General features: G+C 35.1%; 1 protein-coding gene across 1 annotated transcript; it reads right to left on the bottom strand.

The window, feature by feature from the left end:
• Nucleotides 1-4,445: 4,445 nt before the first annotated feature.
• On the bottom strand, nucleotides 4,446-15,483 carry LOC116710894 (protein SSUH2 homolog). The gene is made up of 12 exons (XM_032550188.1): nucleotides 15,351-15,483; nucleotides 12,520-12,594; nucleotides 12,372-12,447; nucleotides 12,126-12,255; nucleotides 10,329-10,389; nucleotides 10,065-10,186; nucleotides 8,679-8,741; nucleotides 8,455-8,534; nucleotides 6,519-6,611; nucleotides 5,601-5,706; nucleotides 4,808-4,915; nucleotides 4,446-4,601 (listed from the first exon to the last, which is right to left on the bottom strand). The coding sequence occupies exons 1-12, from the start codon at nucleotides 15,361-15,363 to the stop codon at nucleotides 4,569-4,571; spliced, it is 960 nt and encodes a 319-aa protein (XP_032406079.1). The 5' UTR covers nucleotides 15,364-15,483; the 3' UTR covers nucleotides 4,446-4,568.
• Nucleotides 15,484-16,542: the final 1,059 nt, after the last annotated feature.

Genomic DNA, 16,542 nt, shown 5'->3' with positions numbered 1-16,542 from the left:
ATGGGAAAGCAGTTGTATATGTTGTAGACTGTTGCATAAGAGACTGCTAGCATAATGGTCTATACAAAAGAAAGCTATAAATCAGAGCCATACTGAGGAGAATAAGTAATAAAACAAACAAAATAATTTGAACTCACTGACTATTTTATTAGGAACATCTATTCAGTTACTTCTCAAAACTCAGTGAATAAGCCAAAACCAAAAGCATACCAGCAACTTAATAAATTTAGGCATCTGGAGGTTGTAAACATGGCTTGCTAAAGTTAAGGCTGAGGATCAAAATGAAGAACACTTTTGAGTCATTTTAATGTGGTAATGTTTTTCTTTTTTTTTACAACACTGGTGACCTTTTTGAACAGTAAATGAACAGGAAATAGGGAGAAGAAAGAAAGGAAAGACATGCAGCAAATAGCCCGAGAATAGAACCAATGACAATTCATGTAGGATTACTACAGCCTCTGCACATGGTACCAAATGAGCCTCTCAGTACCCCAGCATGGTGATTGGTCCTGGACTAGTCAGAGTATTTTAGGAGTTGGTGATCTTCTGGGATTTTCAAAAATAGTAATCTGTTGTTGGATTTACAGAGAATAGTTTAAGCAAGCAATTGTGCAGGTAAAAAAGAAAAGTATTGCATTGCAAAAAGTGTTTGTGTCAGAGATAAGAGGACGTTGTTTAGACTGAGCATTTGCCTAAATAACCACTTGGTAAAACCAAAGAAATCCAGTCCGTAGCAAACTAAGAACAAGTAACAGAGAATAAAAATCACACAGGTTGAGCAAAATTGGACAATGATAGATCAGAAAAATGTTGTCTGGCTGGATGAGTCCAGAATTATTTATGACAGTCAGATACGGGTCAGAAATTGGTGTAAACAACATGAAAGCTTGCATTCATACTGACTCTCTTGACACACTTCATGCTGCTGGAGTTGTCATAGTGTGCATAATTATTTCTTTACACAGTTTTGGCCTCTACAGGCCTACCCAAGTATTGCTAATGATCATACAAGCCAATCCCTTTATTACCGCAGTATGCTACAATATGTCCTTATGGCTACTTCTAGCTGGATGATGCATCCCAACAGTCTCTACAATCACCAGCTCTAAGTCTAACAGAGCACCTTTGGGATCTGGGGAAGCATGAATGTGCAGTTGACAGATCTGAAGCAAATATACAGCATAGCAATGTAGCTACAAACCAAAACCTCTGAGGATTGTTTCTGGGACTTCTTGAATCGATCCCAGAGAATTAAGGAAGTTCTGAAGACAAAAAGGGAACCAAGTCACATCTAGTAAATTGTACCTCGTATAGTGACTACGGAGCAACGCATCAATAGTAAAACAATGAAAACAAAATGTGTTTCTTGTCTAGGATATAATGATGTTGTAGAGTCTTCCTTTAAATGTTAGAAGATCAGTCAGCTCTTGGATGCTGTCACCTCATCTGATGGTCAAGAAGCAGGAGGTTACTTAAGAAATCAGTCTAGTGCAACTTACAATAATGTCCATTCAGCAGTCCTTGTGCAGTCTTTATGGTCATCTCCTAATGGCTTGGCTGATTGGTGGTGAGCTCCATTACCTTCATTACTTCATGGCATTTCAAATCAAACATTTACCACAACGTTAAGATATCTTGCAGCAAATCCACTTGTTTGTCATCAGGACATGAAGATATTTATAGTCACCACCGCTAGTATTTCCTGCTATATATACTGCTTCTTACTTTTGGGTATACATGCTGCCTATGTTCTTGCAACTATGAATAATAAATCTTTTTATCAAGGTAACGAACATGATTGGGAAAAAGACAGACGGAGTAGTTGGGTGTCTGTTTTAATAGTCTTTGGTCATCACAACAGGTGAAGCATTTATCTTATTTTTTTATGAGTTTCCAATAGTGTTTTAAAGCTGAAACATCTTGTTCTGAGATGAAAATATAAAGTCTCAGATATTTTAAGCCCATATTTATCTGCTGTGCTTAAGCGCCGTCTTTCAAAGGGATTCTCTGCAGGAAAATCATTCATGTCAAGTTTTTCTATGTGTGGCTTGTCAATCTCTTGCTACTGCCAAGGCTTACATTTTTGCTATTATTCACTTTTTTTGTGCAAGATGAGTTAAGCACATGCACTAAGTAAAGTCTTCCTGCTCTTACTCAAGGTCGAATTCCCCTGAATAAATTCTGAACCTTAGTCTGTAAAACGTTGCATATTTTGGAGACTGGTATATCAAGTCAAATCAAAGTTTAACTTTGAGAATTTTAAAAATATTAAGATAAATTAGGCTCTTTAACTATGGATAACTGTGTTCAGCATAGTTTTTCATGCTAATCTTTACCGAAAAACAACAACTGGATGTGCAAACTGTGATATTTGTCTGTTATGTTTCACAGCACTTTATTTTTAGCCTTATATCAGGAAGATAGCTAAAGCTACCTTTGACAATATTGACATAAGTGCACATTTTTACCGTCACATTTCTAATATGCAGCCAAACTGTAACACCTCTTGCTCTTATCCTTAAATGTGAAATCATCACAAAGTCTGAAAAACTTCAAAATAGTAAACGCATATGTGAGGAAATAATAATATTAAGAGATTTCTTCATTGAACTACAAAAGAAATAGCTTGCTCTGTTTTAGCCTGGAGGAGCGCATTTACCGTTTATCTATACTGATAAGAGTTTTGAAGTCAGACAGACTGCACTCAATGTCTCACAGCTGCAGTAAGCATCAGACAGATTGGTAGCTTGTTCTTTATCTTGTCACTTTTCTACAGAGCATCCAATGCTGAGCTCCAGTTACAAAGGGCATCTCAGAGTTGATGTGATTGAAACTTCTGGATAACATCACAGAGTTGAGAAGGACAGGTTCGAACCTTAATGGATTTTCTTGAGACAAAGATGAGGCGAGGCACTCACCCTTTGGTTGTTGTTTGCCTGAATAAAATACATACAAATACATTATATTTTAACATATTTGCAACTTACTGAAGTGATAGACTTTTAACCTGTCTAGGGACTGATGTACATCAGGTATCTAGTCCACTCACCCTGATCTGGAAAGCAAGAACAATGATAGATGAATTAAGCTAGTTTTTGTGAAATAACTAACTGCTTGCCTTGAATGACTGCAAAACAGATAACAGATGCAAGAAAAGTTTTTTTTCTTTTTTAATTATTTGAATAAGAGAAAAACATGCTAAATGTTACTGTCAGAAATGATTGTTAGTCACAGTGCTGTATTTAAGGCATTTATGAATCAAAAGATTATCCTAATGATTATTGTTCACAATGTTGTAGCATGTACATGATTGATGTGTTTGCAACATAGCACCACACAATTTTACAAAATGAATGGTATAACAGCAATAAGTCAGTCATTTTTCCTAAAATGCAAACAGATTTCATCTCATTCAGTAAAAACTTTAGTGGTACAAAAATCTAAAAGTAAAATAAATTCATGCAAGGTTGGGTAAATATTACTGGTAAAACAATCAAACAAACCAAAAGAAAACCTGAAGTGCCTTTATCCGACATCTCATTGACTGTAAAACAATGTCAGGTATGGGTTACTAGATGACTTTTTTTTTCAGAAAAAAACAAAATACAGTCCAGTGATAAAAGCAGCAGAGGGAAATATACAGTACAGTACAGAACAAGCAGACAAAGTTAAGAGACTAATGATTTTGCTGTTAGTATTCAATGAAAACAGTCCACCTATCATCGTGCGAAGAGATCTCAGGGTGACTAGATATTTCACACAATTTTCACTTGAACATATAAGATGGCTCAGTTCATAGTAGATTCATGTTAAAACGGACTGATTCCTGTTGATCCATTAAATCTCCACAGATCACTGAGGTTGCGACCTCCTGAAGAACAGAAACAAGCCAACAAGCAAAACTGGATCTGGTTCAGGATTCACTGTACTCCTGTATTCACAGAAACGTGGCACTTTTTCTCATGATCATGTATAAATGCACTTATCACTCCATTGATTACAAAGATATTTACTTCATAATGAGAGTAAAATTATATTGTAAGTGGCTATTATAAAAACAAACATTCATGTTACATACAGTATATGAGGTATAAGTGTAATAGTCATGATATGAGGATAGAATTCATTGACACGCAGGTCAAGTAAAACTAATAAAAAACAAAAGCTGGACGGCCCAGATTTTTAAAAAAACAAAGAGAAGATTTAAAAGACAGAGACTTACCTTCTAGAGTTAATATTTTTTTCCCACAGAATTGTATTGTAAAACAGAATAATATAAAGATAAATGATAAAGCATCAGAGCTTCTGCCCAACATCTTACAATGTTATGAATGTTACTGTAAACCACTGGTTGTCTGCAAACACAACCAGTTGAAAAAAATATTGTAGATTTAAAATGTATTAAGGGATATTACTGTTGAAAGAAAATGAAGTATACATTTGAATTTGAATTTTTGTCTACAGGATGACAGCAGCAGCAGGTTTCTGGGTAGTTGTCAGTGCTAACCTTGTTTTCCTTTCCATAAACATAGAAGATGTGAATGCTATTTTTCCACTTGTAGTTCACCTTAGTAACAGGGGATCAACTCAACAGTCTGCCTCTGAAAGAAACAGATAAAGTTATTTTATTCTAAAAGACGAAAACACCTAACAAAATACCCAATAAATTAAAAAAGCTTGAAGATTTAACACTTCAGGTGGTTTTATTTAGATTAGAACCTAAAATAAAAATTTTGCCTGCAGTGCTCAGTCTGTTTTTTCTTTTTAATGCAAGTTAGGTGTTTACTCATGTTTCTTATAAACGAACCTGCTGCAGGATCCTGGATGTCTGAGCATACTTGGATTGATGCTCTTTGATCAGACGGTCAGAGGCCTCAACGATGGCTGGATTTGGGAACCCATACAGCGGGTAGACCTGTGAGGAAACACATGGAGCTGAAAACCTGAGCACCAAACACCCACTACTATTGTGTATATGAAATGTACAGGCACAAGTTTTTGTTATTATTCCAAGAGGCTTGAAAAGTATAAATTATTAAAATTATGTTTAGAATAGTTGAAAATAATATGTATTGTAAAATCACTAAATGAAACACATTTACAAAAGTAAAAGAAATAAATATGATTTTAGGAATATAGAAGCTAACCTCAGACAAAAATAGTTGAGGTAGAATCTAATTATTGTCTTTGAGAAGAGCCATAAGGGCTCTTATAAAAGAGTTAATTTCTTTATTACATGAATTTAGATACTAAACATCCTAAATTATGCTTTAATTTACGAACATTTTCAAGAAGTCCTGTATAATATGCAACAGATATGAATACAGTATGTCAGAATTTCATATTTGTATTACAAATCAGCCAAACATCTAGAGATAATGTTCGTCACAGTTTCTCATTCACTAGAGTTGCCCGTTTTCTCCTATTTTCATTTCCTCATTGTTTTATTATCATCGATTCCTTGTTTTATCTAATTACTTGATTTGGTCATTTCTACTGAATCAAAACAAATTGATGTCTTTATGTTTTTATACCTAAATTACTTTCATCCACTGGAAAAAAAGTATGCATCAAGAGTGTGTGTGAGTGTGTGTATATACCATGATCTGGGTCATCTTATGCAGCTCCTTGCCATTCACGGAGTTCAACTCTTCAGCCTTCAGGCCAGAGTTTTGCTCCACCACATGGTTGTCCACATGGTTAGCCCTAAACAGAAATCAGCAAATTCAACTCATGAAGCTAGGCTGTTCAAACGTTACACATACCCTGTATTCTACTTAAGCCCCAGGAAAATATGTGCAGTATTTCCTTCAGTGTATAATATGCAAAATGCGTGAATATGATAATTTTTTAGCAGGAGTGTCAATCTCCTAAACAACAGTGTCCTGGAGGATTCAGATATGTCTCTGGTCTGATTCTGACTTCGCAGTCAGAAAAATCAACTGAAAAATTGGATTTTCCACTGGAATATTGGGAACAACTCTGACAAACCCCAGTTACCACTTATAAGGCCAACTTTACATTACTATATGGTCACTCCTCACATCAACAGTAATAAGATGTGGTAGAAACATGCTTATTTTCCAAGGTGCAAGCAAACACCTTCACATATTCAAAGATGTAAAATTAAAAGCACTGCAGGGTTTGCTTCATGTGTGATCCAACATTCTCAATAGTATTCAGACTAAAAACAATAAAAAACAAACATCTTTTTACTTCCTTGGGAATCGATACAAACAACACTGTTACATGATTTTTCATGTAATTAGTGAAAAACTGATATTGAAAGAACAAACAGTTCAGGGTCTGCTACAGCTTCTTCAAATACACTGTGAATTATTGGGCAGTTTCTTTAGAAAACAAAATAAGGAATTGATTATTTTATGTCAGATAGCGGTTAAAACGACTGAAGCTTTAAAATATAGAAACAAAAGGGAGTGAATTTAATGTTGTCTAAATCCACTATGTAACCTTGTAAATCTTTTCCTGTTACAGCTGTAGGGGTCTAGGAAACTTACCACTCCACTTTGAGTTTGATGAAGGTCAGCAATTTTTTTTTTCCTTTACAGGTTTCACACTTCTTTTTTCCCGCACCACTGCACTTTGAACACCTTCACAAAAAAATACAAACCCAGTCAGAAGCATATCACACTAAACATATGAATTAATGATTATATTGGTAAATTTTAGGCCCATAATTGTTTTGATACTTGATATAAAAGAAAAGATAAAATAAATAGAATCTGTTAAACTTAGTCATTTACCACAACAGATTCTCTCTTGTTTTGGGCCCAAACTGTACCCTTTGATCATTAAAAAGGCATATTTCATATTTTTTTTACAATAAACATTTGCATCTATTGCATACTGCAAAATAAATTGGAAACAAAGATTTACACTTTAAAGTATGATGCATTTATGTGAAGAGTGCAATGGAAAATTATATAATGTGTTCCTCACCCCTCGTCAGCTTTTGGTTATCTGAATTGTATTATCATATTGGTCAAGCTGCTTTCATTCACCTAGACCTCTACAGTGTCATATAACAGCAGGAGAGAGGTCCTGATCCTGGCAGACTAAGTGTTACATCCCCAACCCAGAACTTATCTGCTGGTTAGTGATGGCATAGTTACTTTGAAAAAGTAACTTTAATCGAATTACTGATTACTCCTTGAAAAAGTAACTGATTTAGTTACGTTCAGCAGCTGCTAACAACAACGCTCCAGCCACCTGTGAAAATTATATTGATCTTTGCCAATACTTAATTGCAAGTTGGTAACATCAACAATGTGTCTCCACTTATAAGGTCGAACTGAAGGGGAGATTATTCAATGGTTACAACAGTACAAAAAAAACTTCAGTAATTTGTGCGTGTTTTTGTGTGTTCCACTCTTGTCTGGAAAACTATAAATAGGATTTTAGCCTGCCTGCCCCATCATCCAGGTTCTGCGTTACGGCCCTGCGTTTGGTGTCAGAACGCAGCGCACAGAGCTCCTCCTGTGGCTCCACAACTCGGATGTCCCGCTGCACAGATTTGTGACACTTATCTTAATATTAATAATTATAATGCCGTTTAGAAGCACAACTTTACGGACATGCTCATTCCTGGCTGTTTTCACGTTTATTGCACTGTTCATATTAGTCTCGATGTTTGCAGTTTTTTGGAGCGCAAAGTGAAGCTTGACGTCATTTAGAGGTAATGTATTAACTTGACATTAACAAAGACACAGCAGGATGGATCATCTGGGAAATGATAGACAGGGAGAGCCTGAAGTAAATGACCTGGATGTCGTTTCCGACATCTGGGGGTTTATGTCTGCTATTTCCAAGTCCAAACATTTGCAGATTTAATGAGTCCCGCATCTCATTAAATCTGCAAGCGACTTTAGAAAAAAAAAAAAAAAAAAACCAAGCCCAAAGCTGCTCAATATAATAATAATAATAATCAGACTTGGAAAGTGAAACTCAAAATAATTCCTGTTTTTCCAGCAACAAAATGCACATTTTCCTCTTCCCTCCACTGTTTATGTTTCTATCGGTGATGAAACAGAAACGGTGGTCACTCCCCAAGATGCGTAGAGGAAATTTAATTAAATTACAAAAGAAAATAGTAATGCACAGTAACGCAAAGTGATTTGAAATAGCAACGCGTTAGATTACTCGTTACTGAAAAAAGTGGTCCAACGTCAATAACGTTACTAAATAACGCATTACTGACATCACTGTTTATGGTTTTATAATTCAAAAAGGCTGATTATTACAAACATAAAATATGATCAGAATTAATTTTAAACAAGCCATGTTTAAGTCATTTGCAAGTCTAATGTTTCAATTAAAATGTAATAATAAAGTTGTTTACTTTTACAATCTTTATTAGTCAAATGACACATTACATATTTGCTACCAATTCATTTCCCCACATTTATATCAACAAGGCACATTGAGATCGATTACCTGTCCTTTCCTGTTCCATTGCAGTCAGTGCAGTTTTCCTCCTCATTCTTACCAGAGCCATTGCATTTATTGCATTGTTTCTAAAGGGGACATATGAACAAATATTCACTGGTAATACAATAAGGCCTGACCAATTTACTTGTTTAATTAGCCAGCAAATCAATTGATTTTAAAAACTCAAAATGTTATTACTGATTTATATGGATATTTGAAAGATTTCTTACATATCCTTTTGCCTCGCAGTCTTTGCAGGACACTGTTCCTTCGGCATGGCAGGCGTTACATTCCTACACACAAACAGGAGTTCAAGAATTACCTCACTACCTTTTAGAAGCACACAGAACCTCAGAACACTAGTCATAATTTAAAGCTCTGGCAAAAAGCAAGTGGCCTTTTTGTTTACACTGTTCATCTTGTCAGATTTTGAAAAGCACATTTATTGATATTAAATATAATGGATAAACTAAGTAAATATATATCTTTAGTAAAATGTGAACAAAAAACAGTTTTTCTTCCTTGGGGAGGGGAAATTTATACACTTTTTTCCTGAGATGCCTGCTTTTCATTTTGTAATAAACTTCTTGGATGGCTGAAAATTTCTTTTTCATCTAGATCTGCCAAGAGTATGAATCATAAGAGCTTAACTGTACTTTTTAAAACATGCATAACCCCTCTGACTAGGCATTAAATTGCCTTTTAATTCAATCAGTCAAAAAAAACCCTATAAATATTATTTGGCCCCATGGGACTTTTAAGACTATGCAAAGAAATTTAGACTGTTCGGTCCAAATGTACCTCAGCCTAGTGATTCCTCAACACTTTGGCTTCTGATACATTTCAAATAACACCTCAAAAACTTCCTGAGTAACTTCCTTACAGGATATATTTGGGTTGAATAATAAAAAAGAAAAAAAAACTGTATTGCTAAATTATATTTCAGAGGTGATTGATGAAGACTTTTATAAGTCTTTTATAAGGGCTAAGACTTTTGTCATGGCTATGCTTTGGCTCTGGATTGTCAATTGAAAGATTTTAAGTCCAATTTGAGGACAACATTCAGTGGTTTTAAAGTGCTTATCGCATGTAAGACCTCTTGGAAGTTTGTATAGCTGCAGCTTAATTCACTGAAAAATGTAACAATTCATGTCTTTCTGAATGAAATCATGATGCTGCTCAAAAAACAGGACTGCCAACCTTAAGATCGGAGGCAAAAACTTGAACATGGATTATCAAGCGTTCCCTGAAGTTGTGTAGCTTATTTTACAGAAATCTTAGATGTGTCAACATTTTTTTCAGAAAGCTGGAGTCTACAAAGCCATGTCAGCCACTCTCCTCCGGCTACATCCTTGTGACCCATCTTGACATCAGCTGATTTGCTTCCAGGAAAGCTTGATTTCACATGCAGGATGTTTAACAATTTTGCGAAGAGTTTGAGCTATTCTTATAATTTCTAACTTCAAATCCATAATGCTGCACAGTAAACTGGCAAGTGAAGTAGAACAATGAATAAAATGGATCCTAAAAGTTGAATCTGGGATAAAGTAAAGAAATCAACAAAGCAGCAGGATAAACTGGCTGACTTGAACTTGTGTCCTTTAAAAAACAATCACCTTGATATTGGAGGTGTATGGCACTCGGATCTCCTCAGTGTGTTTGGTGAAGAGCTCAGGGGTCTTGGTCTGGACTTCCCAAGGTGTGGGGGCAGGCTGAGCGTAGAAGTCAGCTGTTTCCCCTGTTAAGGAAACAAAACAAGTAATCTGTCCTAGAAGCTTCATTGAGATAACATTGTGTTCAACTAACAAAAACTAAATGAAGTAGTTTTAAATATCTAACATGAAGACTGGGTTTAGGGGACACGAATACTGAGCTCCTACCTTCATACGGTTTCTCGGCCATCTCAGTTGATCTGGACTCAGCGAATGTCTCCAGACGCAACTACAAGACAGACAAAATACTGTAAAACTTTATTCTGTGTTATTAAAAAAAATCCTTGAATAGACATGATTGGGGTGTACATTTACAGTTGGAAGTTTGTCAAAACACAAAGCACTCCCAGTCCTCGAGAGCTGGTGTCCTACAACTTTTAGATATGTCCCTGCTCCAACACGCCTGAGTCAAATAATTATGTGATTAGCAGATCTTTGGAGAAACCTGACTGCATACAGATATCAATCAGCAATTTTAGTTAAGTGTGTTTGACAAAGGACATATCTAAAGGTTCCCTCAAGGACTGGAGTTGTCAATCCCTGAGTTAAATGGGCCAAGAAATGTTGTCTTGTGCTCTAAACTACTGGCTCTAATTTGAATAAAACATGATTGCACTGGTTTGGGTAATTGGGTGGTTTTACCTGGAGGAGCCCAAAATTAACTAAATCACAACAATTGACCAAAATTACCTTGAACATATACAGGAAGATTACAACAACAGAGCTGTGACATTGCAAAAAAGAGCTGTTTGCAATCCTCCACCTTAAACACAGAAGCAGCAAATGGCAGCAGAAGTTTTTATAATTTCATAAGCTATTATTACTCATAAGGTGTTTTGTATGTTTCTCTGTTCAAAATAAGTGTCAACAGTCAATAGTATGACAGTTTAACCTCTTAACATGGGTTAGATAACTTTGAGTGAATTGTAATTTAATCAATGAGACAATGTATGGCCAGAAAACGCAAAGAGGAAATTGCTGGAGGAAACTATTTAGTTTGACTTGCGAGCCTGAACAGATGGATTCTTAATCACATGGATTGAGAGTTTCCAGAGTGTTTTACACTGATGTGTATTGGGGATTGTGAGACTGTGTGGGTGTGTTTAGAGCTTGAATTCTTCTTAGAAGAATGCTTAGGGATCTGATGTACTGTTTTCCTTTATGCAGCAAGCAACTAAGGTAAGTTAACTTAAGTCTTTCCATGTCAAGATGGATCTTTGGCCCAACATAAAACAGTCCCAAACTGTGACACACAGATAAAAGAGTACACACTATGGAATAGAAAACCAAGAAATATAAAACTACAGATGCAAAGCAACAATGGTTACATGTTGTCTTTTGTGCACAGTGTTGGGAACATGAAACCAGACATGGGAAATGTGCTGGTGAGTTTTGTGGCTGTGTTTTTCTGCACTAATTGACATGTTTATTCACTGAGAATCTATGGGGGGGATAAGGTTGTTAGCTAGCGTTAAGAAACTGTTAATGTGTTGGAACTACGAAGTGTATAAAATAGCAATTTCGTTATAGTAAGTATAACTAAATTGTTAAAAACATGTTTCAAACACTGATAAAACTGCCTTGTGTTTAATTTTTAATCTTTGATCATCCCAGAATAAACTGGTGCGTTAAGGTTATGTCCTGATATCGGATCTCCAGACAAACAGATAAAAGATCAAGAAGTTTCTTTTAGGAAAATAATGGTGTAGACCAATTTATTGCAAAGTAATAAGTAATTTAGTTTTGTTTTCTTTTTGACATTCACTCATGCATATCACATTAAGGATGGACCCAAATGTGTATATGTGTTCAAGTGAGCTTGGTACTAAAATTCAGGCGATTATGATGTTAAAAACTTTATGTCTTTTTTAATTAGGCAGCTAACTGAAGCATGAATGTTTAGTAACAGTTTACTGGTAAATGCCAAAGTCTAAAGGTTTTATTAGTAATATAAAATGCAATCACCCTGTATGTGTTAAATGACTCCATGTTGGTGATAACACCCTCATTGGCTGGGCCTGATTGGTAGCAGCACTGAGCTTGCACATAGTCTTTGAATGCCTCACGAGCAACATCCTCTGACAGAGCGGGGATGCTGAAAAAAAAACAACAAAAAAACATACAAACAAACACAAATAAAATATAAGATGGATGCAAACACAGATCAACATGTGATTCACTGACTGTTCAGTGATGCGAACGAGATCTTACTTCCATTCTTCAGGAGTGAGGCCAGGTTGGGCTGGAGCTACAGGCTGTAAAGGTACAGGAGGAGGCAAAAAACCACCTGCAACAACAACGGAAAGTTAGATGCCAATGTGCTGCAAATGTACAACTGAATTAGTCGGACTCTCCTTACCTGCACCAATTCCCTCATAGCCAGGCATGCTTGCGAACGGGTTGGCTGCAGGGGCATGTTGAGGCGGATATATAGCTAAAAGAAATAGTGGGAACAGATTATTCCACTCTTGATTCCTTAAAAAGTCTTTAAGCTGGTTTTACAATTTCTGTAGCATACCTTAAAACATGTTTAGACTTGGCAAAGTGTTTAAATGTCACTTTGGTGCATATTTTCACTGGAGAACAAAAAAATGGTGCAACTCAAAACTAAGCACCAGGGTTTTATATGCCCAACTTTAGTCCCAGTCGGCATCGGGCTAGATCACGAAAGAACAATCTATTCAGCCTAATACAAAATCTAGACGCTTCAACTAGATTTTCCTTGGCAACTAAATACAAACAAAAAAAAAAGGATAGTAGATGAACATTACCACCCAAATAACTGGAATATATTGGCTGGCTGTGCCTTAATTGTTCAGTTTTAATCTGTTTTCTGGGATTTATCAATTTTTAAATTTTTGCCACATCATCAGTGAGGCTCTGCTGATGAGTCACAGTTTACTTTATATAGTAGCTCATAATTCATTCATCATTTTCAATAAATGAATGCGTCCATACATATGCATTCATTATAAATAATTATAAATAAAACATTCAGAATATGTTGCAATTATTTCTTATTTTTAAATCATATTATGAATGTTTTATTCATAAAATAACCAAATTATTTTATTCATTAGTATTATTGTTGATTGTTCCTTGGATTTGCACCAACTACCAGATTAATCCTCTCTTTTAATGTGCGCAGAGAGTTTTTGGACCATCGAGAGTGAAAAACACAATTCCAGTTATATCTAATTAAATTGTGAGCTCCAATTAAGTGGATGAAATTCTCATTCCCTGGAAATAAAACAGTCACCAGTGGAAGTATTGGATTTTATTGGCAGATAGTTTTTATCTCTTTTTTGTACATATTAAAGTCATACTTTACTAAAGTTGTTCATTCACTGCTTTGGAAGAAGTGTTTTATTTAAGTATTTAACAAATTTAACATGTCAACCAGACTGTATTTAGTTTTTCCTAATAAAATCTCCAGTGGTGGGGTTTAGACTCCATGTAGCAATGGCATGTTATCTGACAACTATTCAAATGTTGATTGAGGGAAGAAAGGGGAGAGCACACAGTTGTAACTTGTCTCACACCGCCCCCACAGCTGTAGTGGTAAGGCAAGTTTGAAAAGCTTAGGAACATGATTCCAAGGAATCCTTAAAAGAAAAAGGCCCCTTAGTAGTAAAATCTTTTAAAAGGTGCCAACTGTTTTTCAGGCACACTTTGTTCCTCAAAGGTTTAGGAAGATTCACAGAGGTCCACAGTACAATCACATAGTTTAGGATCTGTAAGTCCTACAGTCCTGGCGGTTCATGAATGATCTTTTAGTTGCATATTTTAATCAGAAACCAGTTTTGAAAAACGGTATCAGAAAATAAAAAGTGCTTGAAAATACTTCATAATGGACTGAAACACATTTTTGTGGTGTATAAACACTTACATCAAAATTAAAATTGGACATGATTTTCTTTTAATACATGAAACTAAAAAACAAGAACACAAAAAAGTGATAATGTTATCATATTTTTAGACAAAAATGATGCTGAAATCATAACTGTGACTGTAGGAAATGCTAGTTCTTTTGCACACCTTGCAACGTTAATTTTACCACAAAAAAAGCAGATGAACCCGAACACGTAAAGTAAATACAAATCTTTGAGACAAAAGTGTTGCATTTTTAATTGCAGTATGAAATGCCCACAAATGGGCAGTGACAGTCACCGGAAGAAAACCTCTGTGTTGCCTTCAAGTTAGGGTCAGTTGCACCTCTGAGCAGGGCAGCTTTATTTACTTGCCAGTGATTTAGCTTTATTTCTAATAAATAAATAAATAAATCATGACTATAAAATCAAAAAATTATTGTTAAAATTTTATAGCATGCCTACTCAAGGAGATCTCTCATTTCAAACCTAATGGACGGTATGCTGTTTTCACTTCTCAGTTTTCCACTTCCTGAGTTTCACAATCACTTCCGATTCTACTTATTGCTATAGATTTCAGATAAAATAAATAAATACATAAAAAGGTCAAACACACCTTTAATAACGTCTAAACATGCCAAGGTCATTTCTCTATCATTTATTGTCTGTGTGGTCCTCTTGGGCACATTGTAATCAGATGAGTGTAGCCAGCACATGGTTGACCATTTAGGATGGTATTTCACCATATTGTTTAGACACTGGTCATTTACATAAAATGAAAAAAAAGAAAAAAAGAAAAGCTTTAACCACAAATAAAGTATTTTAGCAGTAGGGAAAAGCAATTGCAGCCTGCAGTCGTCATTCAAGGCTGGACATTATGGGACAGACTGATAAAATTCCCAATGATTGGAAGTCTAAAATTTGTACTCTAAAATCAATCCTTTAAAATACAAAAAAAGCAACAAAAATAATAATAATAAATAAATAAATGTTTTTAACACCAGAAAGAGTCTACTTTTTAAAAGTTAAAGCATTTAAGAAGTACAAAATAAAAATAGTCATAAACTGAATGTGTAATGCATTTAATGAAGAAAGGGAGACTTCTAAAATAGCCCACTGTCTCTAATTAGACCAGCTCCCAATGTTAACCTCGGTCGTAAAGATTATAGCTGTTTCCTATTCAGCCATTCACAGTGAGTCGACAAGAAAACTGATCTCTTGAGAAAAATTGAAAAAAATGGGCGTTCAGATGAGCTCATCTGGTCCCTTCACTCGCTACTGCAAACGGACGCGTCAAACTGTAAAAAGTTAATTAACCAACCTGCGCTGTACATTTTGTTGCTGCTCGATGCTTTGCTCCTCTCTTCCTCTTTCGGTATTGTGTAATTTGCAAAGATTTTCTCTGAACGTTTCAAAAAATGTTATGTATGAAGTTACTCCCACTAATTTAGAGACCCTGTCCCGGAAATAACTTCAAAATAAAAGAATTGCCGAGTTTCCACGTAACGACTTAGTCGATTTTAACAATGAATATTTTCAAAACTGCAAGAGGCCTTTTAAATATGTATTAGTATTATGTCTCTTATTCATTGCTTTCCTGTATCAGGAACATAAACCTGATACATTATTTAAATAAATACTATTATTTATTATTTATTATTATTATGCTGGACTTTCCTGCAGCAGCTCACGTTTAATTTTGCACTATAATTTATGATCTAAGTTAAAGCAAAATAAAATTAAATAAAAAACAAAGATGAATATTTTAAATACATACATCGTTTTCGAAGTCTTTTAAAATCTAACTGGAGATCTTCAGGGAAGATAGTTTTTTCTACTGCAATTTGAATGTGTTTAAAAAAATCATTATTGTATTCATATTTGCTGTTCATGACTGTTCATGGGGCTTTTATTTTGAACGAGTGTGTGGAAGCTGAGGCTGCTAAGCTGAGGCTATTTTTCTTGTAATTCGATTAACACAAATGCCTAGGAATGTTGACCACGCCTTTTCTATGATAAATCTGAGGGGGTCTTGACCAGCAAACAATTGTAGTGGCAGTGGCCACCCAATAGGGGGTGAATACTACAAAACAAACGAGATAAAAACGTTGAATACATTGGAAATGTGCTGTAAAACATTTAATTTAATTTTATTTTATGTCTTTATTTTATTTGAGCAGACAAGATAAAGAAAAACATACATTGTTGCATACATTGACATTACATAAATTGCTCAAAGGGAGTAGGAAGGAAATAATTTTTTTATGTTCCTGCCTCCTTTTATCAGTAAACATTTTGGAAAATACAATCAATATGAATAAACATAAATGCGACTTAACCCATAGTGGAGTATGATTCTGAGTTTTTATTACTGTTAGAAATGTATCTTTCTTTGTTTTTAATCAACATGGAAGGAAATACCAACAAAATAAAATTTTTAAGTAATCATATAATTCTGCAATGGAAATTGTGGAGGAAAAGAACTCCCAATGAAAGTAAATTTGAGAATTTCA

This window comes from Xiphophorus hellerii, chromosome 20 (assembly GCF_003331165.1).
Source record: "Xiphophorus hellerii strain 12219 chromosome 20, Xiphophorus_hellerii-4.1, whole genome shotgun sequence".
NCBI classification, from domain to species: Eukaryota; Metazoa; Chordata; class Actinopteri; order Cyprinodontiformes; family Poeciliidae; genus Xiphophorus; species Xiphophorus hellerii.
Note: the sequence above shows the minus strand (reverse complement) of the source record. Positions and strands in the feature narration are given on the sequence as shown.